This window comes from Rhincodon typus, chromosome 18 (genome assembly GCF_021869965.1).
Source record: "Rhincodon typus isolate 14 chromosome 18, sRhiTyp1.1, whole genome shotgun sequence".
Lineage (NCBI taxonomy): Eukaryota > Metazoa > Chordata > Chondrichthyes > Orectolobiformes > Rhincodontidae > Rhincodon > Rhincodon typus.
In genome coordinates this window covers 2344352-2372137 of record NC_063349.1, presented here as the reverse complement: position 1 = coordinate 2372137, position 27786 = coordinate 2344352, and the positions used below count along the sequence as shown (strand labels likewise).

General features: G+C 43.3%; 1 protein-coding gene across 1 annotated transcript in view; it reads left to right on the top strand.

Annotated features, from left to right (window-relative positions):
* Positions 1-27786, top strand: part of braf (B-Raf proto-oncogene, serine/threonine kinase) — a 93727-nt gene that overhangs the window by 621 nt on the left and 65320 nt on the right. The window contains exons 2-3 of the mRNA XM_048607805.1: positions 13596-13697; positions 23078-23357. Of these exons, the coding sequence (XP_048463762.1) occupies positions 13596-13697; positions 23078-23357 (382 nt within the window). The remainder of the gene's footprint in view (positions 1-13595; positions 13698-23077; positions 23358-27786) is intronic.

The following is a 27786-nucleotide window of genomic DNA, read 5'->3' as shown; positions in this document are numbered from 1 at the left end:
TCGCTGTATAACACTGGGGTACCGTACTGGTGGGGACAGGTCTGTCAATAGATAATGCTGTGGTATTGTACTTGTGGTGATAGGTCTGTCAATAGATAATGCTGTGGTATTGTACTTGTGGTGATAGGTCTCCTGCTGCACAATATTGCAGCACAGTGCTAGTGTGTATTATTTGTGTACAGTGATGATTGGGACAAGTGTTTTTCTCTTTCAGAGTGGGGTACAGTACCTCTGCCAGTCACATTTTTTAACACATAATTAGTTTGGGAATGGCTCACTGTTTCACTGTCTGACACTGGGTTGCCGCACTTTAAATGTGTCAGCGTCTGTTTAGTGGGGCAAATCATCCTGTTCCGTGTAGGCCTGATAATGTTACCAATGATCTTTGCATTGGTAATTATTGATCCTGACTGTATTACATTGGGTTTGACACTGCTGGATGCAGATCCGTGCTTGGTTAAAACAAATGTATACTGTTGGTGGTGACTCTTGTGTCTCTGAATAAAACTGGCCCTGTGTTCTACTGGTGTAGGTCTGTCACTGTTTCGTGCTGGAATTTAGTCCCCACTGGGGCAGTTTGAGTCCAGTATAATACTGTTGTCCATGATTTGGTGTTTCACGTCTGCCATTGAGTACTACTGGTGTTCTTTACTCCTAGGATTGGTCTCTAATTGTATAACAGGTGGTTACAGTACTGCTGGGGACCCCTCTGTAACTGTGTAATACTGAGTATTGTACTGGTAGAAACAGTCTGCTGCTATACAACACCAGGGTAAAGTAGTGTTTGGGACAGGTCTGAAGGGAGGACTTTTTTTGCTATGTCACACTGGGTTACGTTCAGATTGCGAAATGTCTGCAACTGTTTTACATTTGTGGTGAGGATAGATCTGTCACTGTATAGCACTGTGGTACGGTACGGGTTGGGACATGTGTTGTCAATATATAATCACATGTAAAGTAATGGTGGGGACAGGTTTGTTGCTGTGTAATGCTTGGGTATTGTGCTTATGGATAAGTCCTTTTGTTCTCTTCTGCTAAATCTTTTTCATCCCTCAGTTCTGTGATACCTGACCTGCCATTTCATCCAGTCTTCATTTGAGGATCTTCGTTGTGTTATCAAACCCCTCCGACGTCCTGCCAGCCCTATCTATCCACCTTCCTCTGATCGTCCAAGTTTTGCAGAACACCATGTCGTTCAGCCTCAACGTTAGTTGCCATGCTTTTAGCTCTTGATGCTCTCAGTCCTGGATTTCTCTCCTGCAATCTGTTTATCTGTCACTTCACTGCTTAAACCCTGTTTGACAAAGCCTTTGTGGCTCATTGTCATATGTTGCTGCTAATCACTTTTGTGAAGCATGCAAGGTGCTAAATAAATGCATGTTGTTTCTTGTAGAATGATTGGAGTTATGAATATGGGTGACAAATTTTCTGAATCTGACTGGAAAATAGAAGTTATGGGACTGTTAAAACAGTCAGAAGCACTAGAGCAGTGTTTGATATTTGAAGATCAAGTGGGGTTATGTGGTGTACACTTTAGCTTCACAAGCTTGTTACTTTTAGGAGCAAGGAGGTCAATGCTTTGAGACAGAGTGGCACCGGGAGTCTTTTGAGTTAAGGAAACTGTTTGACGATAGCCTTCAGATTGGTTCAGCAGCAGTTTGTTGAAGACCTCTGCGAGTGCAGTGCGCTGAAAGATTTCCAGAGGCCTGCAAACAAGAAGCATCTCTCACCAGCTCTCTCTGTGAAAAAAAGGACAAAACCTGAAGACTCTGCAAAGAAATATTTTTACTACCGGGAAAAGAATAGGTCCACCCTGTCAGCTAACGAATCAAACCAACACTCTGTGGACAACAACTAGTCACTGTCTCTTAAACAAAAAGTAACTGGTTATCTGATTAGTGACCCACCTTTCACGTACCTCCCTCTAAAGTATGTTTCTTGTCTTCATTGTTTCAGGTGTAGTCAGCATGGGTTTGTTGAGCAGGTCTGGCAGCAACTGCGGAGAGAGTTTGAGGTCAAATTTTCAGTCAGCTGGACAGAACAGTGGGCTTGGAGTCCAGTCTAGAAATATGTCCAAGATTCCTGAAGATGTCTATACAGTTAGGATGTGGTGATTAAGGAGACATTCAGATACTTTTTTTTATTGACTGAGGCGCAGAAATTTTACCAGAACTGTATAATACACCAGTTTGACCAAGGCTTACAGTTCTTGTCACTACTGTGCAGGAAGGATGTGATCACAGTTGGGAGATACAAATGGGATGTAGAAGGATGTCCCCAAGATTGACAAATTTAAGCTGTGAGGAAAGATTGAACAGACTAGGTTTGTCTTCCTGGACACAGAGGAGGCTAAGGGAAGATTTAATTATGGTGGATAAAATTGCAAGGGGCCAACAAAAAGTGGAGAGGGCAGAAACTAGAGGCATTAGAACTATAGAAAGCCAGTTTAGCCCCCCAAGTAAATGCTTTCATGGCTGAAGGGCCTGTTTCTGTATGATTCTATGGCTGATCTGTGTTCCATTTACCTGCCTTAGCCCCAGAACCCATAATACTTCAGGTTAACGCAAATCTATCAATCTTTAATTTAGAATTCACAGTGGATCTAATGTCAGTTGCCATTTGCAGAAGCAATTTCCAATCTTTTCTACCCGTTGTGCATAGAAACACTTCCTAATTGTGTTCCTGAAAGCTCTGGCTCAATCTTTTTTCATTACATAATCTATTCTCTTTCTGTCCCTGCCCCCCAAACTGAAATAGTTTCTCTCTACATATTCCATCCTGTCCCCTTTAATATCTTGAAAACTTTGGTCAAATCACTCCATAACCTTCTAAACTCTGGAAAATGCAGTTTGTTGTAATCACTGCTTAGGTTTCTGGTAATTCTAACGATACTGGGGACATTGGTGAGATGCGACCGAGGAGGATTCTGGGAGAAGTCAGTTCAGTCACCATGACTGTGAAGGGGATGACGGGCATAGGCTTGGCTGCTCAGGAACCATGTTTGCAGACTGGGTGTGTAGTGTTTGGAAAGAGATGAGAGTATGTACTTTTTATAGTTGTAGTCTGCTAGGAATAGAGAGCAGGAGTGAGAGACCTGAGTTTGGTGACTAGTTGTGTAATCAGTTCCTGGATTGTTGCCTGTAGTTGATAAGGTTCGAAATGGCAGGAGAACTTGGCCCGGTGGAATGCTCCTCCTGCAAAATGTGGGAAATCAGGGGCTCTTTCAGTGTCCAGGCTGACTCTGTATGCAGGAAGTGTGTTCAGCTGCAGTTCCTAATTTGCCAAATGGAGGGCCTGGAGCTGCGGGTGGTCTCAGTTATGTAGCATCTCTGAGGCTGAGAATATTGTCGATTACATGTTTAGTGAGCTGGTCACACCATCAGTAAGGGCCACACAGGCAGAGAAGAGTTGGGTGACCACCAGGAAGGTGAGTAAGCATGAGCAGGCAGTGCAGGAGACCCCTGTGGCCATTCCCTCCTCAAACAGTTGGTTACTATTGGTGGTTGTGGCTCGTGGGGGTGGGAAAACAGCAGTAGCAGCCAGATCGGTGGTATCATGACTGGCACTGTTGTACAGCAGACAGGATCAAAGTGTAGGCGAGCAGAAGTGATAGAGGATTCTATAGTCAGGGGCACAGGTGTTTCTGTGGCTGTGAGCAAGACACCAGGATGGTCTGTTGCCTCCCTGATGCCCCTGAGTGGGCACAGGATATTCAGAAGGGGGTGGGTGAACAGCCAGAGGTTGTGGTCCATATTGGTACCAACAACCTTGGCATGAGGTCCTGTAAAGGGAGTTCAGGGAGTTAGGTAGAAAGTTGAAAAGCAGGATCTCTGTGGTTGTAATTTTGGGATTACTTCCTGTGCTAAGTTCCAGTGAGAGTAGGAATGAGAAGATCCTACAGTTAAATACGTGGCTAAAGAGCTGGTGTAAGAGGGAGAGCTTCAGGTATGTGGCTCATTAGGATGTCTTCCAGGGCAGGTGGGACCTGTACAGGATTATGGAAAATCCCAAGGTCTTTTATATGTGTATAAGCCAGAGGGTAGCTAGGGAAAGGATTGTTCCACTCAAGGACAAAGGAGGGAATTTATGCATGGAGCCAGAGGAAGTGAGCAAGTTCCTTAATGAATACTTTGGATTGGTTTTCACAAAAGAGAAGTACATGGTGTATGGTGAATCTCGAGAGAGGTATGTTGATATTCTAGGACAGACCAATGTGAAAAAGGAGATGGTGTTGGGTGTTTTGAAAAGCATTAAGGTAGACAAGTCCCCAGGACCTGATGGGATCTATCCCAGAGAAGCAGGTGATAAAATTGCTGGGACCTTGTTTGAAATTTTTGTATCCTCTTTGGTCACAGGAGACTTCTGAGAGGACTGGAGAATAGTCAGTGTTGTTCCTCTGTTTAAAAAGGGCAACAGGGACAATCTGGGAAATTACAGGCAAGACAATAGCGATTTACCTTTTAAAGGCCAGAGTTCTGTTCTATTTGATTATTTTCTATACCTATTAATGATATTTTGATAATTTATGTAACTGCACCTCCAAGTTTTTTTTTGGGCATGGTCTGTTTATTAACTTTTCAGCATTTGGAGAATACTGTGTTCTATCCTTTTGAGGTCCCAAATAAATGACCTTTCACTTGTCTATAATGTATTCCATTTGCGACTTGCTCATTTGCTTAATCCTTGTAATTTTATAATTCCACTTTCACTATTTACAATGCCACTTTTTTTGTCATCAGCAAATTTGGACCCACAAATTTCTATTTCATCACTTAAATTGTAAATAAACAAGATGAATATTTGGACCCAATGCAGATCCTTGCAGGATGTTACAATCTCATGCTGCGAACTGGAGTACTTGCTGTTTTCCGTCCTTTCTATCCCCTGCCACTTAGCAAATTCCCAAACCAAGTTGAACCTCCGGGTTCATGAGCTTCAAGTGCAGCTAATCCTCTCTTCGGGGGAATTTTTTTTTTTTCAAATGCCTTGTTGAAATATCTCCAGATAATATTTATAGACCGTTCCCTTATCCACTGTTTTAGTTACCTCTTCAAAACTGTTTAGGTTTGTCATGCATGACCCACGCTCTCCAAGCCCCTGCTGCTTCCCACTTATAAACATTGCATTTTATGAAGTGTCCCATTGCCCTGACTTTTAATTGTACACTCCCTTGCTTTCCCACAGTAGATGTTTGGATAACTGGTTTCTTTCCTCACTCAATTTTCTCCAATCGCCGAGTGAAATGCTTCTCATAGCGTCACAGTGTTTTATAGAACAGAAAGAGGCTGTTTAGCCCATTATGTCCATGTCAGTCGTCAAACATCTGTCTACTGTAGTCCCATTTTCCACACGTGCCCCACTGCCTTGTATGGCTATGGCACTTTAAATGATCATCTAAACCTTCTTAAATGTTGTGAGCCATTCCTGCCTTTATCACCCTTTCAGTCAGTGAGTTCTAGATACCATCCTCTGGGTGAGAGAAATCTTCCTTAAATCCCCTCTAAACCTGCTGTCCTTGACCTTGAATTCATGCCTTCTGGTTATTGATCCTTCTGCTAACGGCATAGGTTTCTTTGTGTCTATCCTATCTATGCTTCTCATCTTAGATACATCCCATTCAGGTCCTCTACCTCAGACTTCTGTGCTATAAGAAAACCAACTCCAGCCTATCTAGCCTCGCTCCATCACAACAAAAGCAGAAGTTGCTGATGACTCTTTATTAGAATTCAGTCTCTCTTTGTAGCTGAATTGCTCCAGCCCAGGAAACATCATTGTAAATCACTCCTGCATCTTTATTTTGTGGTCTAGCTAATATTTTAGACAGTTCCATCACAACCTTCCTGCACTTGTTATTTGATGCTGTGACTAATAAAAGCAAGAATCCCATATGTTGTCTTAATCACTTTTATCTATCTGTCTTGCTGCCTTCAAAGATCTATGGACATGCACACCAAGGTCCCTCTGATCCTCTGCACTTCGCAGAGTCCTACCGTTCATTGTATATTTCCTTGCTTGTTAATCCTCCGAGAATGGATTAAATTTCATTTGCTGTTCTGTCTATCTACCTGTCTATATCATCCTCTAATCTAAGGCTTTTTTTCTCGCTATTTACCATACCATCAATTTTCATGTCATCTGCAAACATACTGCTCAGACCTCCTGCATTCATGTCTATATCATTAATGTTCACAAGCAACAGCAAAGGACCTAACACCAAACACTGGTATAACCCTGGACACAGGAGTCACAAAAAAAAATCTTCGACCATCACCCTCTGCCTCCTGACACTAAGCCAATTTTAGATTCAATTTGCCAAATGGCCCTGGATCCCATTGGTTCTTTCCTTCTTGACCATTGTCCCATATGAGACCTTGTCAATAACCTTACTGAAGTCCAGGTATTATCCTCATCTACACATGTAGTCATCTCCTTGAAAACGCAATCAAATCTGTCAGACATGATCTCCCACTGACGAATCATGCTGCTTATCCTTAATTAATCCTTGACTTTATAAGCAGATATTAATTCTATCCCTCAGAATCTCTTCTAATAATTTCTCTACCACACATGGTAGACTCACTGGCTTGTAGTTTCCTGAGTTATACCTACAACACTTATTGAATGATGAATAGTGTCGCATTAGCTGTCCTCCAGTCCTCTGGCACCTCTCCTTCCAAAGAGGATTTGGAAATTAATTGCAGGATCCCTGCAAACTTCTCCCTTTCCTCTCTCAGTAGCCTTGGGTACATCTCCTGTGGGACTTATCCAGTTTTAAGCCCATTGAAACTGCTAGTACCTCCTCCCTGTCAATGGTAATTTGTTCAAGTGTATCACAGTATTCTTCCCAGATTTCTGTACATGTATCATTCTTCTCTATGTAAAGTACTCATTTAAAACCTTGCCCAGATCTTCTAACCTCAATCCCCACCACCACCCCCCTCCAAAGCCCCCACCCCCGCCCCCCCCCCCAACATGCACACGCAAACACACAGTTTGCCACTTGGGTCCCCAGTGGACTCCACTCTTTCCCTGGTTATCCTCTTGCCCTGATATACTTATAAAGTAACTTTGGATTTTCCTTTATTTTACCAACAAGCATTCTTTTCACGTCACTTTATTGATTTCCTAATTTCTTTTTTAAATAAGTATCCCCTACACTTTCCTTATGCCCCTGGGGCTTCTGGTGTTCTAAATCCCTGGTACCTATCACAAGCTTCCTTCCGTTCCAACTGCGCGCCCCCCCCCCCCCCCCCCCCCCCCCCCACCACCACCACAATCTTATCCTTTACATTCCTCAATATCCAGGGTTCTCTGGAATTTATTTCTCTGCTCTTCACCTTTTACAGGAACATGTCAGTCTTGCACTTTCACTATTTTCTTTCCCACTGCTTCGATATAGATTTTTCTACTTTATCTGTTCCTAGTCAACTTTGGTCAGTTCCTTCCTTGTCTTATTAAAATCTGCTTTCACCCCAATTCTAAACCTTTATTTTAGATCCAAGTTTGCCCTTTTCGAGACTACTTTAAATCTTACTGAATTATGGTCACTGTCATCAGAATGCTCTTTTATTGACACTCACGGATAATTTCTAATCAAACTGTCCAGAGATGATATTACACACACCTACAGCAGGTGGGATTTAAACCCATGCCTCCATGCTCAGAGGTCAGAATGCTACCACTGTGCTAAAAGAGCCCCTACTTGCTGGCTTTATTCACTAAAATTAGGTCCAGTACCATCCCGTGTCTTGTAAGACTTTCTATGTGCTGGTTTAAAAAGCTCTCCTGGATATGTTTTCAGATGTGGCCCAACCAACATTTTACATGGTTCCAGCATAACCTCCCTGCTCTTAATTGGGCTGGCACAGTGGCTCAGTGGTCAGTGCTGCTGTCTCACAGCGCCAGGGACCTGGGTTCGATTCTACCCTCAGGCGAATGTCTGTGTGGAGTTTGCACATTCTCCCCGTGTCTGTATGGGTTTGCTCTGGGTATTCTGGTGTCCTCTCACAGTCCAGACGTGTGCAGGTTAGGTGGATTGGCCATGCTAAATTGCCTATAGTGTCTAGGGATGTGCCGGCTGGAATGGATTAGCCGTGGGAAATGTGGGGTTATGGGGATAGGGTAGGAGGCTGAGTCTGGGTGGGGTGCTCTGGAGGGTCAATTCATGGCCTCTATCTGTACTGTAGGGGTTTTATGATTCTATGGATTCCATCCCCTCTACATCTTTCACACATTGTCTCTCCAGTTAACATCGGGGAAGTTGACATCCCTACTGTTATTGCCTGGTTAATTTTACACTTTTCTGCACTCCTGTCTCTTTGACTGTACTTCCGAGAGCCTTACCATTAAAGGGTAACTGCCTTGCCTTATTAGTCCTCCCAAAATGGATCAACTGTCACTTTGCAGGATTAAATTTCTTTCCGTTTTTGGGGGTTCACAGTATACTCCCACTTTTCTCAGTGGAGAAGCCTTGTATGGTATCAGCCCTCCTCACTGCAGTAATTGAATCCTTGATTGCTTTACCCTGTCTCACCTGAAGATACTGTACCGCGCAGTATTGAACTGTTAATCCTGTCCTTCCCTCCGTGATATCAGTATTGTCATATCCCCGAGTTTGAATCAGCGCCCTCAACTCAATTGCCATGCCTGCAAGACTACTTGCATTAGAATGAGAGGCCTCTAACCTTGCTGAGCTCACATGTGTCTTAACCTGACTATATTTACTCTGCCTGTCAGACTGACATGGCTTTTCTGTGTATCACTTACTATTCAACATCCACTTTGTATCCTGTTCCCTTGCCAAGTTAGTTTAAGCATCCCATCCCTTGCTAAACTAGTTTAACTAAACAACCCCCCCCTCCAACGCCCCCGCTGACCAGTAGAGCCAGTAACTCCTTCCTCAGCGAGCATGTTGGTCTCATTACAGTTCAGGGGCAACCCATCAGATGTTGTATAGGCCTCATCTTCTCCAGAAGCAGACCCAATAATTCAGGAGTCTAAAGCTCTCGCTCCTGCATCAATTCTTCAGTCACACATTCAGCTGTTCAATCTGCCTATCCCTGTGCTCAAGAGCACATGGCACTAGGAGTACTCCAGCAATTACAACATTTAAGGTAGTGCTTTTCAATTTGCTCGGTAGCTCCCTAAGTTCTTGTCCGTCTTTCTACCCAAGTCATCAGTACCAATGTTAACCCTGACCCCTGACTTTTCACCCTTCCCCTTCAGTATACCTTCTACTGTTTAGAGATATCCTCGATTCTGGGCTTAGGGAGGCAACACGCATCCTGGAGTCACGTCTACAGCCACAAAAACTGTACTTGTCACTTGTGAGTATCTTGGTACTATCGCTGTCCGTCTTTGCTCCCCACTTGTGCAAACTGGGGCCTGACCACACTCCCCAGAAAAACCATCACTTTCACCTGTTTGTCCAGCACAGAAAAACTGTTTTTCAGTGAGATGCACTGAATCTGACTACCTGCCTGCCTCCCTTCTTCTGACTGATCATGCAGTTGGATTTATACAATCTACAATTTCACAGCTGCTATCAGGGTGTTAGCGGATAACTCCTACAACAGTCTTTGATCCTTTTTCTTTCACTCACCTTCCCCTCTCATGACTTCAGTGGTGTGTTGGCATGCTATCTCCAGCTTGGAAACCTTCTCACCATCCACTGGTGATTGACTGAATCCACTATAAGATGGTACCAGGTCACTGTTTGTCCACAAACCCACACAAGGATCTCAGGCAGATTCTTGGAGTTCATAGGAGGAATTATTTTAATCAGGAGGGGCAGTGGACATGAGGTTCTTTTATGACTTGCACAGGGCATAATGATAAGTCCGGATATGTCTCCTTCCAGTTTCTGGTTTCTCTCAAGTTTCAGTTTCAGGATTTATCTGAACCTGTGACTCCTGTTCCAGAGATGGGTTCGTACTGGGGAACTGGCCCAAGTTTTTGTCTCGTAGTTATCACCTAGTGACTTCTCTGAAAACTCATTCATGGGATATGGGTATCATTGGCCTGGCCAGCATTTTTGCCTATCCCTAGTTGCCTTCTTGAACCACTGCAGTGCTGTAGGTAGCCCCACAATGCCATTAGGGAGGGAGTTCCAGGATTTTGATTCAGCGACAGTGAAGGAACAGTGATATATTTCCCAGTCAAGATGGTGAGTGTCTTGGGGGGGAGCTTGTAGGTGATGGTGTTCCCATGTATCTGCTGTCCTTGTCCTTCTAGATAGGAGTGGTTGTGGGTTTGGAAGGTTCTGTCGAGCAGATAGTCTTGGAGGATTTCTGTGCTGTGTCTCATAGATGCTCTCATTGCTGGTACTAAACATTGGTGATAGAGGGAGTGGATGTGTTACCAGTCAAATGGGCTGCTTTGTCCTGGACGGTGTCAAGCTTTTTGAGTGATTTTGGAGCTGCACCCATTCAGGCATGTGGGGAGTATTCCATCACACTCCTGACTTGTGCCTTGTAGATGATTGATTTACCGTTATGTATAACGAAGAACAGTGAAAAGCTTTGTTTACGAGCAGTACAGGCAGATCATAGTAAGCAAGGATGTACAGATCAAAAAGACTTAAACAAAGACATACAGGTTACATTGCACAAGGCGTGCGCGAGGCGAGATCAAAGTTAGCAAGATCAGCATTATTTGAGGCTAGAGAGTCCATTCATCAGTCTGCTAACAGCCGGGAAGAAGCGGTTCCTGCTAGTGACTACAGCTCCACCTTCAACACCATTATCCCCTCCAGACTGATTTCAAAACTGTGTGCCCTTGGTCTCGGCTCTGCCCTCTGCAAATGGATCCTCAGCTTTCTGACCCATAGGCCACAATCAGTGAGGATAGGTAACAGACCCTCCCCCACAGTAACACTCAACACTGGAGCCCCCCCAAGGATGTGTCCTCAGCTCCCTACTGTAATCCCTGTACCCCCATGACTGTTGCCAAATTCCAAATGAATGCCATCTACAAGTTCACTAAAAACACCACTGTAGTGGAATGGATATCTAACAACTACGAGTCAAAATACAGAAGGGAGATAGAGGGCTTGGTGAAGTTGTGCAATGAGAACAACCTCTCCCTCAACTTCGGCAAAACTAAAGAAAGAAAGGAGGAGAACACACCGCCATCCAGATCAATGGAACAGGTTGATGGTGGAGAGTATCAAGTTCCTTGGAGTGACAATAACCAATAACCTGTCCTGGACTTCCCATGTAGGTGTGACAGTCAAGAAGACACAACAACACCTCTTCCTCGGGTAGCTCAGGAAATTTGGCATGTCCATAAGGTCCCTCACTAACTTCTACAGATGGTACAGTATGTCCGGGTGCATAACGGCCTGTTGTGGCAACTGCTCTGCCCAGGACAGTAAGAAACTATAGAAAGTGGTGTGCATAGCCCAAACCATTCATGGACTTTATTTAAACGGCTTGCTGCCGTGGAAAGGCTACCAACATCACCAAAGACCCGCCGCACCCCAGTAATGATCTCCTCTTCTGTGAGGCAGAAGACAGGCTTTGGGGAGTCAGGAGATGAGTTACTCGCTGAAGTATTCCTAGCCTCTGACCTGCTCTCGCAGCCACAGTACTTACCTGGCTAGATCAGTTTAGGTCAATGATAACCCCCAGAATGTTGATAATGGGGAATTCACTGATGATAACGCCATTGAATGTCAAGGGGCGATGGCTAAATTGTCTCTTGATGAAGATAGTAATTGCCTGGTAATTATGTGGTGCAAATGTTCTTTGCCACTTGTCAACCCAAGCCTGGATATTGTCCAGATCTTGCATTTGGACATGTACTGCTTCAGTATCTGAGGAGTCACAAATGGTGCTGAACATTGTGCAGTTATCGGTGAACCATCCCCACTTCTAACCTTATGATGGAGGGAAGGTCACTGATGAAGCAGCTGAGGATGGTTTGGGCGAAGACACTATCCTGAGGAACTCTTGCAGAGATGTCCTGGGGCCAAGATGATTAACCTTAAACAACCACAACCATCTTCCTTTGCGCCAAGTATGACTCCAAATAGCGGAGAGTTTTCTCCCTAATTCCCATTGGCTTCAATTTTGATAGGGCTCCTCAATGCCACTCCCTGTCAAATGCAAGCATGATGTCAAAGGCAGTCACTCTCACCTGCACTCTGGAAGTCCACCTGATATTATGTGTGAGATGACATTGGCTGAGTATAGGATTGAGCTTGACTTGAATTGAGTTGTGATTGACCATACTGGGCTCACAGTTAAAGCACAGTCCCTTGGATGTGTACTAGAGTTTTCCAGTGTTCTATGCCTCAGCACTTTTAGGAGGAAAATAGAGACAAGTGATGGCAAAGGTAGTGACAAATAAGTGACTACATGAAATAGCCCACTTTAAAAGGAACTCATAAAGGGATTCATGTGTCCTTGACATGGATCAAGAGCAGGTATGTGTTTTAAGTTGGTCTGAAAGAACAGGAATAGATCTGTTTAACCCGAAAAATCAGCTCTTCCATTGATTTAGATTACAGTGATCTGAATCTAGTGCCATTTACGCAACTTAATTCTGAACTGGCCTCAAGACAGAGAAGTTGGCAAAATGACATATTGCTTTTGAGTCAAGACAAGTCCTATGTCTTAAAAGCTTCTCCTTGCTCTTTTGGAGACATGCCCAAAGATATTGCACAGAGAAATGCTCTAACTCTTTGTTTGAAGTCTACCTTCTGAGGTTTAAAATTTGTACATCTGTGGTACTTAGGCTTGAGATGATGTTTAATATTAAGTTTTAAATGCCACAATGTCCAATTAGTGTCTTTCTTTTTATTTTGCAGATGCAAGTGAATGTAAACAACAAATTATTCTAAGAAAACATGTTTTCACAGTTAATTTACACTGCATTCATATGGAACCTCTAACATAGTAAAATACCCCTTACAACTAAAATTTGATACCGAGCCATACAGCGAGATATTAGGGCAAGCGTCCAAAGGAGTATCATAAAGGAAGAAAGAGAGTTAGAGAGCAATGCTCCCTGTTCAAAGAGTAGTGACTAGAGGAAACCTCCCTCTTCAAGTTTGCTGTTTGTGGCTGATTTTTTTTTTAATGTGCAGTTCCTGTCAATGTTTTCCTGTGAATGTGCCTGTACAGTATTTAATCCAGAACCATGCCAACGCAGTACTTTTCAAGCTGCTGAAAATGCACAGTTCAGCAGGAACATCGGTCGAGAAACGCAGAAGGTCTAGGGAGGGTTTTGCAGAATGCAGAGTCTTGGTTGTCAAAAATGCATTTAAAACTGGGCTCTGCAAGAAGCCAGAATTTGGAGAGCTCAGGGCTCTAGGAGGGCCGGAAGACATTGCAGGCATAGAGTACCAAGTGTATATTTCACAATCCGAGTGTTCCTGTGAGTGGCAATATTGATTCATAGGGTTGGCATTCTTGCACAAGTAGAAAGGAAATGGTTGCAGGCAGAACTTTGCATCCCCAAATGATGGGTATGCAGCAAGACCTGTGGGACTGCATCTGGCAAGGCTGCACTTTCCTCCTCTTCTTTTCTGGCTCTTTTGAAACCCTTCTTAAGTTTGGAGTAAAGTTCTTCCATGTTTTCTGTTTAACCAGGTCTGGAACATCAAGCAGATGATCAAGCTAACTCAGGAGCATATTGAAGCCCTGTTGGACAAGTTCGGGGGGGACCATAATCCACCCTCTATCTACCTGGAGGTGAGTGCAGATAATTATTAAATATCCTGAGGGATTGGCTGCAATTAGTTTTTGCCTGATTTTTTTTCTTCGTTATAATGCAAAAAGGGGACAAGTTGTGAAAAATTCTGAGTGAGATTCTTTATCCACTTAGTGGCCAGGTGAAGCTTGAGGGGACAAAGTTGGATGGACAGTGGTGACATTGCCATTGACATTTACTGTTATAAATGTATAAGGCTGACAATGATTGGTATTACTGTACTGTAATAACTATGACTCTGTCGTCGCTGCCAAATATGAATTAATTCTTAAAATATGCCAGTCAATGATTAAATATTTATTCATCGAGCTTCAACCTGAACCACTTCACTATTCTTTACCTGGTTGTTTTTCTTTTTCAGACTGAAACAAAGTCACTGTTAAACTCATTGTAAAACTGTTATGTTTTCTGTTTTCCCCCAAATGCTTCCTTGCCATAAGGCTATTAACAAAGCCTGTTTCCTTTTGCTTCCTTGGCATTCAGATCTGGAATACATTCTGGTCTGTAAAAACCATCTCGAATGCATGTTCCCCACAATATTGCTTCCTACCCTCAGTCATTGTCAAAGTGATGGAAGGTGACATCGACAGTTCTATACATTCATCATTAAACCACTCATTGATGCATCATCTAAATTCCATTATAGCTTTGGCCTGAGCAGGGACAAAGCAGCTGAATTGAAGAGGTGATCCCTAGGCAGTTTGAAGTAACTGGGAATCTCTCCAATTTCTGGAGTCCTACATTACAAAGGAAGATGGTTGTGACTATTGGAGGCAATTATATCAACTCAGGACATTGGCTTCAGTTTTTCCAATATAATTGCGGCAATGGTTATGGGCCTTGCTCCAAACTCCGTTCCCTGGCAACTCCATTCCATCCTCTCTGTGGCAACAGATTAAAATTGTCACTCCATTTGCAATATTCGTGTCACATTTGATTCCAAGTTGACCTTTTGACTATGTACTTGCATCACCTGTTTCCACCTCCACCAACGTTGCTGGCCTTCCTATGTGTGTGTCATTCCCCCCTCTCAGCCAATATACTGCTGACAGCCTCATCCATGGCTTTATAACTTTTATACTCAACCTTATGGGGATTTGGTGGTATAGTAGTAATGCCACTCAGTTGTTAATCCAGGCTAATATTCTGGGAATATGAGTTCAAATCCCAATATGGCAGATGATGTAACATGAAATGGTTAAAAATCTGGTCTAATGGTGACCATATAATCATTGTTGAGTGTTGTAAACATCCATCAACTTCACTAATGTCCTTTTAAGGAAGGAAATCTCCTATCCTTACCTGGTCTGGCATAACTGCGAATCCAGATCCACAGCAATGTGGTTGACTTTGAAATGTCCTCTGGGCAATTCGGGATGGGCAATAAACACTGACTTAATCAGCGATGCTGACACCTATGAGTAAATTTTTACTCCAGAATTCTGCCCTGCCTAAAGATACTATCATCCAAAACTGTGCTGCTCCTTAACTCACAACAACTCCCCTTCCTCCATCACCCTGTGTGCCTTTATGACCTACATTAAATCCTAATCAAACAGCATCTTGATTTTAAACTTATTCTTATTTTCAAATCCTGCCAAGGCCTCGCCCCTCGCTAACTCTAATTTCCATCAGTTCCACTCTCTTCCAAGGTAACTATGCTCCTCTGTTCTGGCTACTTGAGCTTTCCCAATCATCATTTCTCTACCATTGGTGGTTTTGTCTTCAGTTGCCTAGGCTCCATATTCTAGAATTCCCTGTCTACACCTCTCTGCCTCTTTTAGCTTTACTCTTTTAAGACACTTGTTAAAACCTATCTCTTTGAAAAGGCTTTTGGGCATCTGACCTAATATATTTTTGTGTCTTAGTGCTATGTAAATTTTAAATTGTTTAATTTGTCAAGTTGGTGTCTTAGGCCCATGCATTTTCAGCTGCTTCATCAATGACCTTCTGTCTGAAATAACTCCATAGAGGCTGGTATCCCGTCGCTAAGTCACCCTTTATTTACACGTGAAAAATCCTTGATACTGGCCCGGCTTCTTCAGATCCAGCTGTCCGAGTGAACAGGATGTCTGACTCTCACTGTTTATGCCTGTCAGTTAGGGCTCCTTGTTTGGGGCTGTTAATCTGGTCCAATCAGGGAAGTCATTCTATGAGGTCCACCTGACTGACCTTTTACAATCACTACACTGTCTGTTGTAAGATCAGAAGCGGGGATATTCCTTGATGATTGCACAATGTTCAGTACCATTCGCTACTCCTCAGATACTGATGCTGTCCATGTGTATATACAGCACTTTCCAAACAATGTTTCAGCTTCGGCTAAGAGTTTGTACACATGAGTTCCAGAAAATTACATCTCCAGCAAGAGAGGATCTAACCACCTTCTCTTGATATTCAATGATGCATCTTCAAAATCTCCTAACAATCATCGTCCCAGTGGTTACTATTGACCAGGAACTGAATGGGGTGAGCCACAGAAATACTTGGGCTAAAGAGTGAGGCAGAGACTGGGAATTATGCAGTGGGTAACTCGCTGTCTGCGGCATTTTCATGTATATTGTCCAAGTCAGTGGTGTGATGGAATATCCACAACTTGTCTGCATATGTAGATGAGTCCAAGAACATTTGACCCTGCACAAAGAAACCAGCTTGAACAGCAGCCATCATAGCTTAAACTTCTGCACCTTTGGCATACAGTGGACCCCATCCTGAAGGTGCCATGCGGTAACTTACCAACGACCCATAGACAGCACCTTTCAAACCTGTAACATCTATTATCTGGAAAGACAAGGGCAGCATTCGGATGGGAACATCACCAGCTGCAATTCTGAGCAACTAACTCCTTCATTTCTAGGTCTCCAAGCCACACTCCATCCTGATTTGGAAATACGTTGGCTTTTCCTTTGCTGTTGCTGGGTCCCTCTGCAATCCCCTCCTTAACTGCAGTGTGGTATCCCTGCAGCAGGCATTCAAGAAGATGGCTTATCAGGCACCAGCCCCTTGCGAAGTGTAAATAGAAATAGGTAATTAAAGCCAATCCGGCCAGCAATGCCAACATCCCAAGAACAATTAAATAAATGATGTCAAGGATATTCATTGATTGCCTTTGAGAGTTGGATAGGTGTTGATTTTTTTTGTTGTTTTTGGTGAATGATTGAATTCAAAGTTGAGCATTTTAGAGGGTGAAAGTGTCTTTGCTTGAACTCCACACCCTTTTGAATTTTTTCATTCATAAAGGTGCTAACTTCTGCTCAGGGTTTGATGCCTCCGATATCAGTTGAGCGACTATGCGTACAAATGCCAGCCGAGCTTTATTTTCTTGGCTACTTTCCTTGCTTGGCTTGTGCAATAGAAAGACCTTAACTGGGATTCAGGGCTGTGAGTTGGCCGGGCATGCTGGGGGCGGCAAGCCGGGGGTTGGCTGGGCGTCTGGGGGTGGCGAACCGGGAGTTGGCCGGGCGTACAGGGATTCTGGCCTGTGAGAATTCCCTTTGATTTTGACCATCTCATTCGTCTCTTCTACTCAGTGGATGGATTAAATATTCATTCTGGTGCTCTTTTGAAACACTTGGATGGACCTCACTAAAGTGCCAATCCCAGCACTGTATACTTCTGGTCACTGGATTGCAATGTACCCTGTCCTCTTTGCTGCACTGTCCGAATTCACTTACCCAGGTATTACATTCCTTTCATCTGCCACTCTTTCTAACAGAGCTGCTTTCTTGATGGCTAATTCCCACCTTTGTAACATCTCCATCCAGACCCGCTCATGTCTTTAGAATGTTGTTCCCAACCCGGTTCCTTCACCTCTTGCTTGCTGCCTGTGCTTTTCTCTTGAGCAATGCCCTACAAAGGCGTATTGTGTCGGAATACTACTCTCTCTATGTACTAGAAATCTGGTGCTGCTCATTGACCTATTGGCCAGTAACAATCTGAGAGAAGGACAAATTTAAAAAAATATCAAGGAGGAAAGTGTTGCATGTGTCTCAATTTTCTTTTCGCTTGCAGGACTAGAGCGAAGACTTTGGTTCACCGGCTGTATCTTGGCTGCATGCCCTCTCAGCTCTTGCTGCTTATTGGGATGTTTTGAACACTGTGGTGTGTTGAGATTTGAATTCTCACCATTGAAAGAATATGATTGACCTAACCTTGCCATGACTAATAGAAATACAGTAACATTAGGTTGTTTCTTTGTTATGAGAGGGAATCATAGTGTCCCATGCAGGCTGTTTGTTGCCACATATCTGTAACTGTGTGTGTGCGTGTGTGTGTTGATTCCAGGTACACTAAAAGCAACAAGCTCACTCAAAGTAGCAACACTGGTTAATAAGGCCTTTTTTTTTTTGTTTTGAATAGAGTAGAATATCCTTTATTGTCACTTGTACTATAGTACAGAAGTATAGGAGTACAGTGAAAAGTTTTTACAATGGCTGCCTTTTAATGGTGCCATTATAGGTAAAAGCAAATCATGCACTGAGCTTAATTTCCAGAGGCATTGCAGGGAAGGTTTGTCAAACTTATAAAGGTCATGCTTGGAATACTGTACGTGGTTCCAGTCCTCAGTTATCAGCTTGATATAGGAGGCAATGGAGAAACACAGGAACTTGGAGCAGGAGCAGGCTATTCAGCCCTTCGAGTCTGTTCCGCCATTCAGCAGGATCATGGTCGATCCTGTACCTCAATTCCATACTCCCATTTTCTCCTCGTACCCCTTGAGGCTTTAAAATCTAAAATGTATCTGTCTCTTTCTTATGTGCATTCAGTGACTTCGTAGCCTTCTGTGGTAGAGAATTCCACCCTTTGAACGAAGAAATTTTTCTTCATCTCAGTCCCAAATGGTCTGCTCCATATTTCCTGAGACAGTGTCCCCAGTACCAGATTCCCCAGTCGGGGAAAATTGTTCTCCCTACACGTAGTCCCTCCAGCCCTGTTAGAATTTTGAACATTTCAATTGGATCTCACTCCTCTAAACTCTAATGATTACAGACCCAGTCGAACCAATTTCTCCTCCTGTAACAGCTCAGCCATCCTTGGTGTCATTCTGGTGATCCCCCACTGCACCCCCTTTTAGTACAAATCATCAGCCGTTCAAATCATAGAATCACAGAATCCCTACAGCGTGGAAGCAGGCCATCAGGCCATCAGCCCATCGAGTCCACACTGACCCACTGAAGACCATCCCACCCAGACATACCCCATCCCTGTAACCCTGCATTTCCCATGGCTAATCTACCTAGCCTGCACATCCCTGGACACTATGGATAAATCAGCATGGCCAATCCATCTAACCTACACATCTGGACTGTGGGAGGAAACCGGAGCACTCCGGAAAAAACCCATGCAGACACGGAAGAATATGCAAACTCCACACAAAAAATTGCCTAAGGATAAACTTTAACACGGGTCTTTGGTGCTGTGAAGCAGCAGTACTAGCCACTGAGCAACTATGCTGTCCTTTATCCCAGTATATCCTTGTATAAGTAGGGAAAAATTGTATGTAGTACTCCAGGTCTGGTCTTACCATGGATTTGTATAACTTTGGTCAGGCATCCCTACTTCTAAACTGAAATCCTCTTGCAACGTGCAAAAGCATTCATGAGAATTACTTCTGAACTGAGAGGTTACACCTTGTGGTTACACTGGGGCTCTTGTCTCCAGGAGAGAAAAAGCTGTAAGGTTATTCTGATTGGGAATTTAATTGGCTAGATGTGGAGGAAATGTTTCCACTTTTGTGGGAAACCAAAATTAGGGGTCGTAAAGAAAAGATATTGTTAATGCTTCCCTTAGTAGAAGGGTCAATAACAAAGGGGGCATAATTTTAAAGTGAAAGGCAGAAGTTTTCAAGGGGATTTGAGGGAAAGGCTTTTCACCCAGAGGATGGTCAGGCTCTGGAATGCACTGACCGTGGCAGCAGTTGAGGCAGGAAATCTCACAACTTTCAAAAAGTACTTGGATGAGACCTTGAAATATAACATTCAGGGCTATGGGCCTAGTGCAGGAAAGTGGCACTGATTTAGTGTATCTTCAGCAGTACAGACTCTGAACTGAAGGACCTCTTCTGTACTGTATAATTCTACAATTCTAATAGACAATTCAGTGGGAACTGTTCCCTCAGAGACTCGTTACAATGTAGATCTCACAACTGTAAGAAGTGGTTGAGGCACATACTATTGTAACATTTAAGGGGAAGCTAGATAGGTGCATGAGAGAGAAAGGAATAGATGCTAATGTTGATTGGGTTAAACAAAACAGGGGTGTGAGAAGGCTCCACTCGGGCAGAAGCACTGATATAGCCCGGTGGAGATGAAGGGTTTATTTCATAGCATCGAACCACAGTGAGGTAAGAGTTGATGTTGTAATCTATGCATGGCTGCTCACCAGTACAACATCCACCTCGAACTCAAAGAAGCTGAAATACAAGGGGATGAAACTTATGTGTCAGTTGTATATTCAGAGTACTGTATTCAGCTCTGAATGACACGCCTCAGGGATGTTATATCAACCCTGAGGTGCTGTTGTGTCAATGTGGTAATATCATAGAATCATACAATATATAGAAGAGGCTGTTTAGCCCATCAAGTCCGTACCGCTAAAAGTATATTACTACCTACACTAGTCCACACTTTCCAGCACTGGGCCTGTTGCCTTGAATGGTATGACACTCCAAGTACTTTTTTAAAAGGTTGAGGTTTCCCACCTCAACTATCCTCCCAGGCAGTGTCTTCCAGACCCCCATCACACCCTGGGTGAAAAAGCTTTTCCTCTAAACCTCCTGTCTCCCACTTCAAAGTTATGCCTTTTTGTTAATAACCCTTCAACCAAGGGGAAAAGCTGCTTGTTATCCATCCTGTCCATGCCCCTCATAATCTTATAAACCTCAATCTTCTCTGCTCTGAAGAAAACAGCTCAAGTTATCCAGCTTCTCTTCATAGCTAAAATGCTCCATCCCAGACAACATCCTGGTGAATCTCCTTTGTACCCACTCCAGTGGAATTATGTTCATATCTTTATGTTCTTATCTCTGAGCCAGAGGTTCAAGTGCCACCTGTTCCAGAGGTGTTAAATCACACAGTTTGAATTGGTTGATTTAAAAATATCTATAGCAACCTTGAAATGAAAACAGAGCAGATTCTCTGGAATCTGATACCAGTGCTTAAATGAGTTAAATAATAAGGTGTTAGGCTGGAATAGTAGCTGAAAGTGCTGGAGAAACTCAGCAGGTCTGTCAGCATCTATGGAATTCCAGCGACTCCTCTTCAGAACTGACTGGGGCTGGAAAATGATGGATTTTAATGCCGTTGACAAAGGGGAACGGAGGAGCAAGTGGAACAAATAGTGAGGGTATCTAGAGCAAAAAACAGGAGATCTGGGTTCAAGTAATGAAGAAGAGTTTTGGTATGCTTGCCTTTATTGGTCAGTGCATTGCGTATAGGAATTGGGATGCCATGTTGCAGCTGTACAGGACATTGATTAGGCCACTTCTGGAATACTGCGCTCAATTTCGGTCTCCCTGCTATGGGAATGATGTTGTGAAACTGGAAAGGGTGCAGGAAAGATTTAGAAGGATGTTGCCAGGGTTGGAAGGTTTGAGCTATAGGGAGAGGCTGAACAGTCTGGGGCTATTTTCCCTGGAGCGTCAGAGGCTGAGGGATTGACCTTATTGGAGGTTTATTAAATAATGAGGGGCATGGATAGGATGAGTAGCCAAGATCTTTTTTCCCAGGGTAGGGGATTCCAAACTATAGGGCATTGATTTAAGGTGAGAGGGGAAAGATATAAAAGGGACCTAAGGGGCAACACTTTCATGCAGAGGGTCGTGCGTGTATGGAATGAGCTGCCGGAGGAAGTGGTGGAGGTGGTTAGAATTACAACATTTAAAAAGTATCTGGATGGGTATATGAATAGGAATGGTTTAGAGGGATGTGGGCCAAATGCTTGCAAATGGGACTAGATTAATTTATGATATCTGGTCAGCATTGATGAGTTGGACAGAAGAGTCTAAGTCTGTGCTGTACAGCTCTGTGCCTCTATGACCCTAAGTCCCACCTGCTCCAGAGGGGTGTAATAACATCTCTGAACAGTTTGATTTGACAATATCTAACAGAATGGGATTGGAGCTCGTGACCTTCAGATTGACAGTGCAGTACCATAGTCACCACCCTGTCTGACCATTGAGATGCTTTACGTATAAAAAATTCTTTATTGGAATAGGATCACGGCCGTTTGAGTTGAAGTTAGTTGGATGTCCAAGTGACAGCAGAATTACTATTGTCAGCTTAACGTTGTCACCCAAAGTCAATGTTACCCTCACTTTTTCAAAAAATTTAAAATAATTCTGCAGAGAATGTCATCTGTGTGTGAGAGAGAGTTGGGCCGGGTGTTAGTGATGCACAGATAGAGACTTTTTTTTATTTGTACATGGCATGTGTATTCACTGACTAGATCAGCATTCGTTGCCTGTCCTTAATTGCTCTTGAGTGTTGAATGCTGAGCAATTGCAATTCTTTGTCTTTCATTTGGTAATTCATGGCTTTTGTAATTCAATAGTTTACCAATCTGATTTGTTTTCCTTAAATCTGGAACCTCGTGTCTCTCTCTCTCTCTCCCTCTCCCTCTTCTCTCCCATCCCCAAACACATTTCACCATTCCTCCCTGCTGTTAAATTAATGAGGAGAAACAGGTTCGATGAGCAGGAGAGTCAGTAACCAGAGGCCTCCGATTTACATTAATTGGCAAAAGCACCAGAGGGAGAATGTGGAGATTTTTGCTTTCTGCAGAGCGTTATGATCTGCAGCGTAAAGCCTGAAAGGGTGGTGGAAGCAGATGCAATGATAACTCTCTAATGAGAATGGGATTAAAGCTTGAAGGGGAGACGTAAGCAGGTCTAGGGTAAAGAGCAAGGGGATTGGACTCATTGTGTAGCTCTTTCAAAGGCATGATGTACTGAATGAGCTGCTGCTACATGATTCACAGCTCAGTTAACTAGCTTTGTGATTAAGTGGCACTGAGCTTGTTTTCCAACAATTTGCACAGTTTAACATGTTGGTTTGAGGTCTTTAAAATGATGTTTTATATTCAGTATATGAAACACTGTGAAAAATCTACATGTCAACGGAAATGTATTGGGATGTAAATTATTTTAAATTATTAATTTCAGTTTAGCTTTGCTGAACTATTAAGAGGAATAGTATTATGGTGAGAAGGCAGATGAATAGCTCAAAGCAAATTGTTCATTTGGAAACCTGGTGCAGATAACAATGTGCTGCACCTTCCATGCATTAGTACTTCTATGATTGGGGAATGTTGCTAAAAATGCCCACCACTTCTCTATTGCTAAGTAGCTTGTATTCTTTTCCAGGCTTATGAAGAGTACACAAGCAAGCTGGATGCCCTGCAACAGCGTGAACAGCAATTGTTGGAGTCCATGGGGAATGGTACAGAGTTCCCAAATAGTAATCCCACTCTGACGGAGCTGATGGAGCCCTGCACCCACCTCACTGTCGCTCAGAACTCTCCGAGCCTGTTACAGAACCCGAGCGACAGTTTGAGGGCCAACCCCAAATCTCCTCAGAAACCCATTGTTCGAGTCTTCCTGCCCAACAAACAGAGGACTGTGGTGAGTAAAAACAGTGAAGGGAGTGACATGAGATTCTGAGGAACAACTGCAGGCCAACAAGTGGTTCTAAGTTCATGAAGACTGGAAAACTATAAGGTAATTTGTATTGTGGACCTGTGTGGACATAATACAAATATATTTCCTTAACATCACCTACCTGCATCTACTGTAATTCCTAACCCCTTGGAGCTCTTTCTTAAAGGTTGTTTCCATTTTATTAATTTCATTTTAACATGTCCATGTGACCCTAGTCTTCCCTCATTCATCTGCCTGACTTACACCATTAAATGGGAACTCTGTTCACAACATTAACTGTGTCCACTGTGCCCCACTAAATGTGTCCACTGCCCTGTGCCCTGCTACTAATGGTGCTTTCCTGTTTATCTGCTGGTGCACCCCAAATAGAGATTTGCTGAACCAAGCCCAAGCTCAAATCAAATCAAATCAAATCAAACTGATGGATTCCTAAGTTGCAATTTTGCTTATGATTGCTCTGCTTTAATTTACATACACTTTGTGGTGATTCATATATTTGTGTTTAAAGCCTTAACGTATTCGCCGATTGAATTCAATGTACCTTATACAGAGGCCCCCTTCTTTCTGGGGATTCTTACCTAACAAACTGACACTGCCAGACATTGCTAAGGCAGCCCTTCCCCTTCATGTCCCACACTGCCCCAGTGCCAAGATGGGAAGAATGCTCCAGGTCCTTGTTGCTGGGGGCACAGCCTAGCAGGATAGCTGCAGAGTAAGAGGTTCGCTGCACTGCAGGCAATCCGGCTGAGTGGATCAGCAGCAGTCGGGAATCCAGTGCAACTGATGGCCAACAAAACGAGGAGCAAAGTGACGATGCACAAAGGGCTAAGAATGTTGGTGGGTTGTAGTTTTACATTACAGAATCCAGTCTAACAAAATAGACCTGGCACTTCCTGCTTCTGTTCTTAAGGTGATGGTGCAATTAAACTATTTGTCGCTGCTAAATGTGATTGTCATTTTTCAATAATGAATAAAGTGACAGTTTTTGTCAGATCACCAGACAGCCTGTGACTATCGATTTGAAATTTAGACCCTTGCCTCTTTAATCAGTTTGCTACTGATTCTGCTGTACAATCTGCTATTTTTTGCTACTGACCTCCTGATCCTCTGGGTTTCTCTCCCTCTTGACATTTTCCCAGTCTTTTAACCCTCTGGTTCTTCATCATCTCTAAACTTGTCTGTCCCTCTCGCCTTGTGTAAGATATCTCTTAAAACCTATCTATCTGACTAAACGTTTGGTTCCTAACCTGATACATACTAATGTGATTCAGGTTCAAGTACTATCCCTGTTGCAGTGAAGAGCAATAGGAATTTTTGCTATAAAAGATTGTGGAGAACAGGGTGGAGTATCTGAAAAGGGGGTAGACCATTTAATGCTGGGATAGAGAGGAATTTCTTCACTCGTCGGGAGGCAGTGGCATTGAGATAAATGTCCCTGGACTAATAAAAACCAAAAGAACTGCGGATGCTGTAAATCAGGGACAAAAACAAAGTTGCTGGAAAAGCTCAGCAGGTCTGGCAGCATCTGAAATTTAAAAAAAAAACCTAGTCTAATGGCAGCCATTTAACCATTGATTGTCATAAAAAGAAAACCATTTGGTTCATTAATGTCCTTTTAGAGAAGGAAATTTGTCTTCCTTATCTGGTTTGGTCTATATGTGACTCCAGATCCACAGCAATATGGTTGACCCTTAACTGCTCTCTGGGCAAGAGCAGTAAATACTCGCCCAGCCAACAACACCCACATCCCATGAAAAATTTTTTAAAATTCAGTGGGTAGTGAATCTTTGGATTTCTCTGCCTCAAAGTGCTGTGAAGGCTAAGTCTTGAGTATATTCGAGACTGACATTGACATTGATGGATTTCTAAATTCTAAAAATATAAAGGAATATGGGGATTGCATGGGGAGGTAACATTGAGGTAGAAGGTCAGCCATGATGGTTGATCCTCCTCCTATTCCCAGTTCTTGTGTTAAAAGCACTATATAAAAAAAAGTTATTGTTTTTGACAGTCTGCTCTCCCTAAGAGAATGATAATGCTTGTGTATTTTTAATAAGGTCCTATGATGTTTTGTTCTCATCATAGGCTATTCCCCCAATACTGAGCTTTGTTTCTCACTAATTGTGCCCATGCTACGTATCTGCATCTCTCAAAAGGCAGCGTAGAACATTCAGAGCACAGATCTCAGATATGCAGCCTATTTGTGTCTGTGCTGGTTGAAGATGTTTTATCCAGCCTATTCCTACTTTCCAGCCTAGACTACCAGCCTTGTAGGTTGCAACATTTAAAGTGTGTATGCAAATTTAAAAAAAAAAGATTATTCTGAGGATTTCTGTCTCTCTTACCTTTTCACACAGCAGTGAGTTCCAGATGATTCCATCACCCTCTGGGTGAAAAAATTCTCCTCAACTTCGCTCTAATCCTTTGTCCAATTTATTTACCTCAATTCCCTCTGGCTATTTGTCTCCTCAGGAAGACCATTTGCCCATCTGACCAAAAACATAACTCTGTGCAAGTGTGTGTCTCTTCTCTCTCCCATCTCCTCATCTGCCTCACTTCTGCTTCTTCCCCCTCCATTCCCTGCCTTTCTCCACTGTTGCCACTTATTGAATGTTTCAAACCTTTTTTTATCTCTACCCCTCCATCCCCCCAAAAAATGCATTGCCTCTCCACTGGAAATTTGGCAGTCAGTTCTGAGAATTCACTGCCATGATGTGGGATGGTCTGGCGCTCATTGGGGAAATGAGGGTGAGTTTGAAAATGAACATTATACAGTAGCCTTATGTCTCATTCTTCCTATTCTGTCTAATGTTCCTTTGACAATGCCCATTCCCCATCATGGCTTTGAATTAGAGTCATAGAGTCATAGAGCTGTACAGCATGGAAACAGACTCTTCAGTCCAACTCGTCCATGCCAACCAGATATCCTAAATTAATCCAGTCCCATTTGCCAGCATTTGGCCCACATCCCTCTTAAACCCTTTCTATTTGTGTAATTTAACCAGACTCCTCCACTTCCTCTGGCGGTTCATTCCATAGACACACCACCCTCTGTGTGAAAAATTTGCCCCTGAGGTCCCTTTTAAGTTTTTCCCCTCTCATCTTAAACCTATGCCCTCTAATTTTGGACTTCACTACCCTGAGGAAAAGACCTTGGCTATTCACCCTATCCATGCTCCTCATGATTTTAGAAACCTCTATAAGGCCACCCCTCAGCCTCCGACACTCCAAGGAAAATAGCCCCAGCCTATTCAGCCTCTCTCTATAGCTCAAACCCTCCAGCCCCAACAACATTTTTGTAAATCTTTTCTGAGCCCTTTCAAGTCTCACAACTTCCTATAGCAAACTGACAGGATTTGCAGGCAGTAATCCAAAAGTGACCTCTGAAATGATCCCCAAGAAGTATGGATTGCACTGACGTGCCTGGAAGTCTATCCTGCATGTTAATCACTCTTTATTTGAAGGCTGTCAATCTTTAATTTGCCTATTATCAGTCTCAGCTTATGTCTTCATGTGGTGCTGTCATAATTTTACTTTGAGGTAATGGTTCTGATTGATTTACCTTAAACATTCAATCCCATGTGTAGAGCTCCATGAGGTAACCACTCACTCCCTGATTTTCAAGAATCTCTGATATCACCAGTCTTTACTTGCAACTCAGACCTCTGGCACTAGGCTGAGACTCGTGTCTCATCTCTGCATTGTCCCCAGAGTATGTCTCTCTGCTCAAAGGTATGCACCATCGCTGAGGTGCTGTTAGCTCGGAACAATGTAAGGGCATCTCCCAACATATTCTACTCAAGCAGCAATATCATCTTTCACTCATCTGGTATCACTCTTGTCTTGGGTGGCACAGTGGCTCTGTGGTTAGCACTGCTACCTCACAGCACCAGGAACCCAGGTTCGATCCCACTCTCGGGCAACTGTCTGTGTGGAGTTTGCACATTCTCCCCCTGTCTGTGTGAGTTTCCTCCGGGTGCTCTGGTTTTCTTCCACAGTCGCAAGATGTGCAGGTTAGGATGGATTGGCCATGCTAAATTGCCCCATAGTGTCTAGGGATGTGCAGGTTAGGTGGGTTAGCCATGGGAAACATCGGGGTAGGGTAGGGGTGTGGGTTTGGCTAGGATGCTCTTTGGAGAGTCATTGTGGACTTGTTGGGCCGATTGGCCTGTTTCCATCCTGAAATGAGTCTCTGCGTCAGAAGATTGTTAGTTGAGGCCCCACTCTAGAGGCTTAAGCATACAGTCTTGCCTGACACTCCGGTGAATAAAGGGAAGAGTAGTGATAATGTCATTAAACTCCAACTAATATTCTGGGGACATTGATACAAATCCCACCCTAACAGGTGGTGAGATTTGAATTCCGTACAATCTGGAACAAAAAAGACGATTAGTCTAACAGTGATCTTATACCAC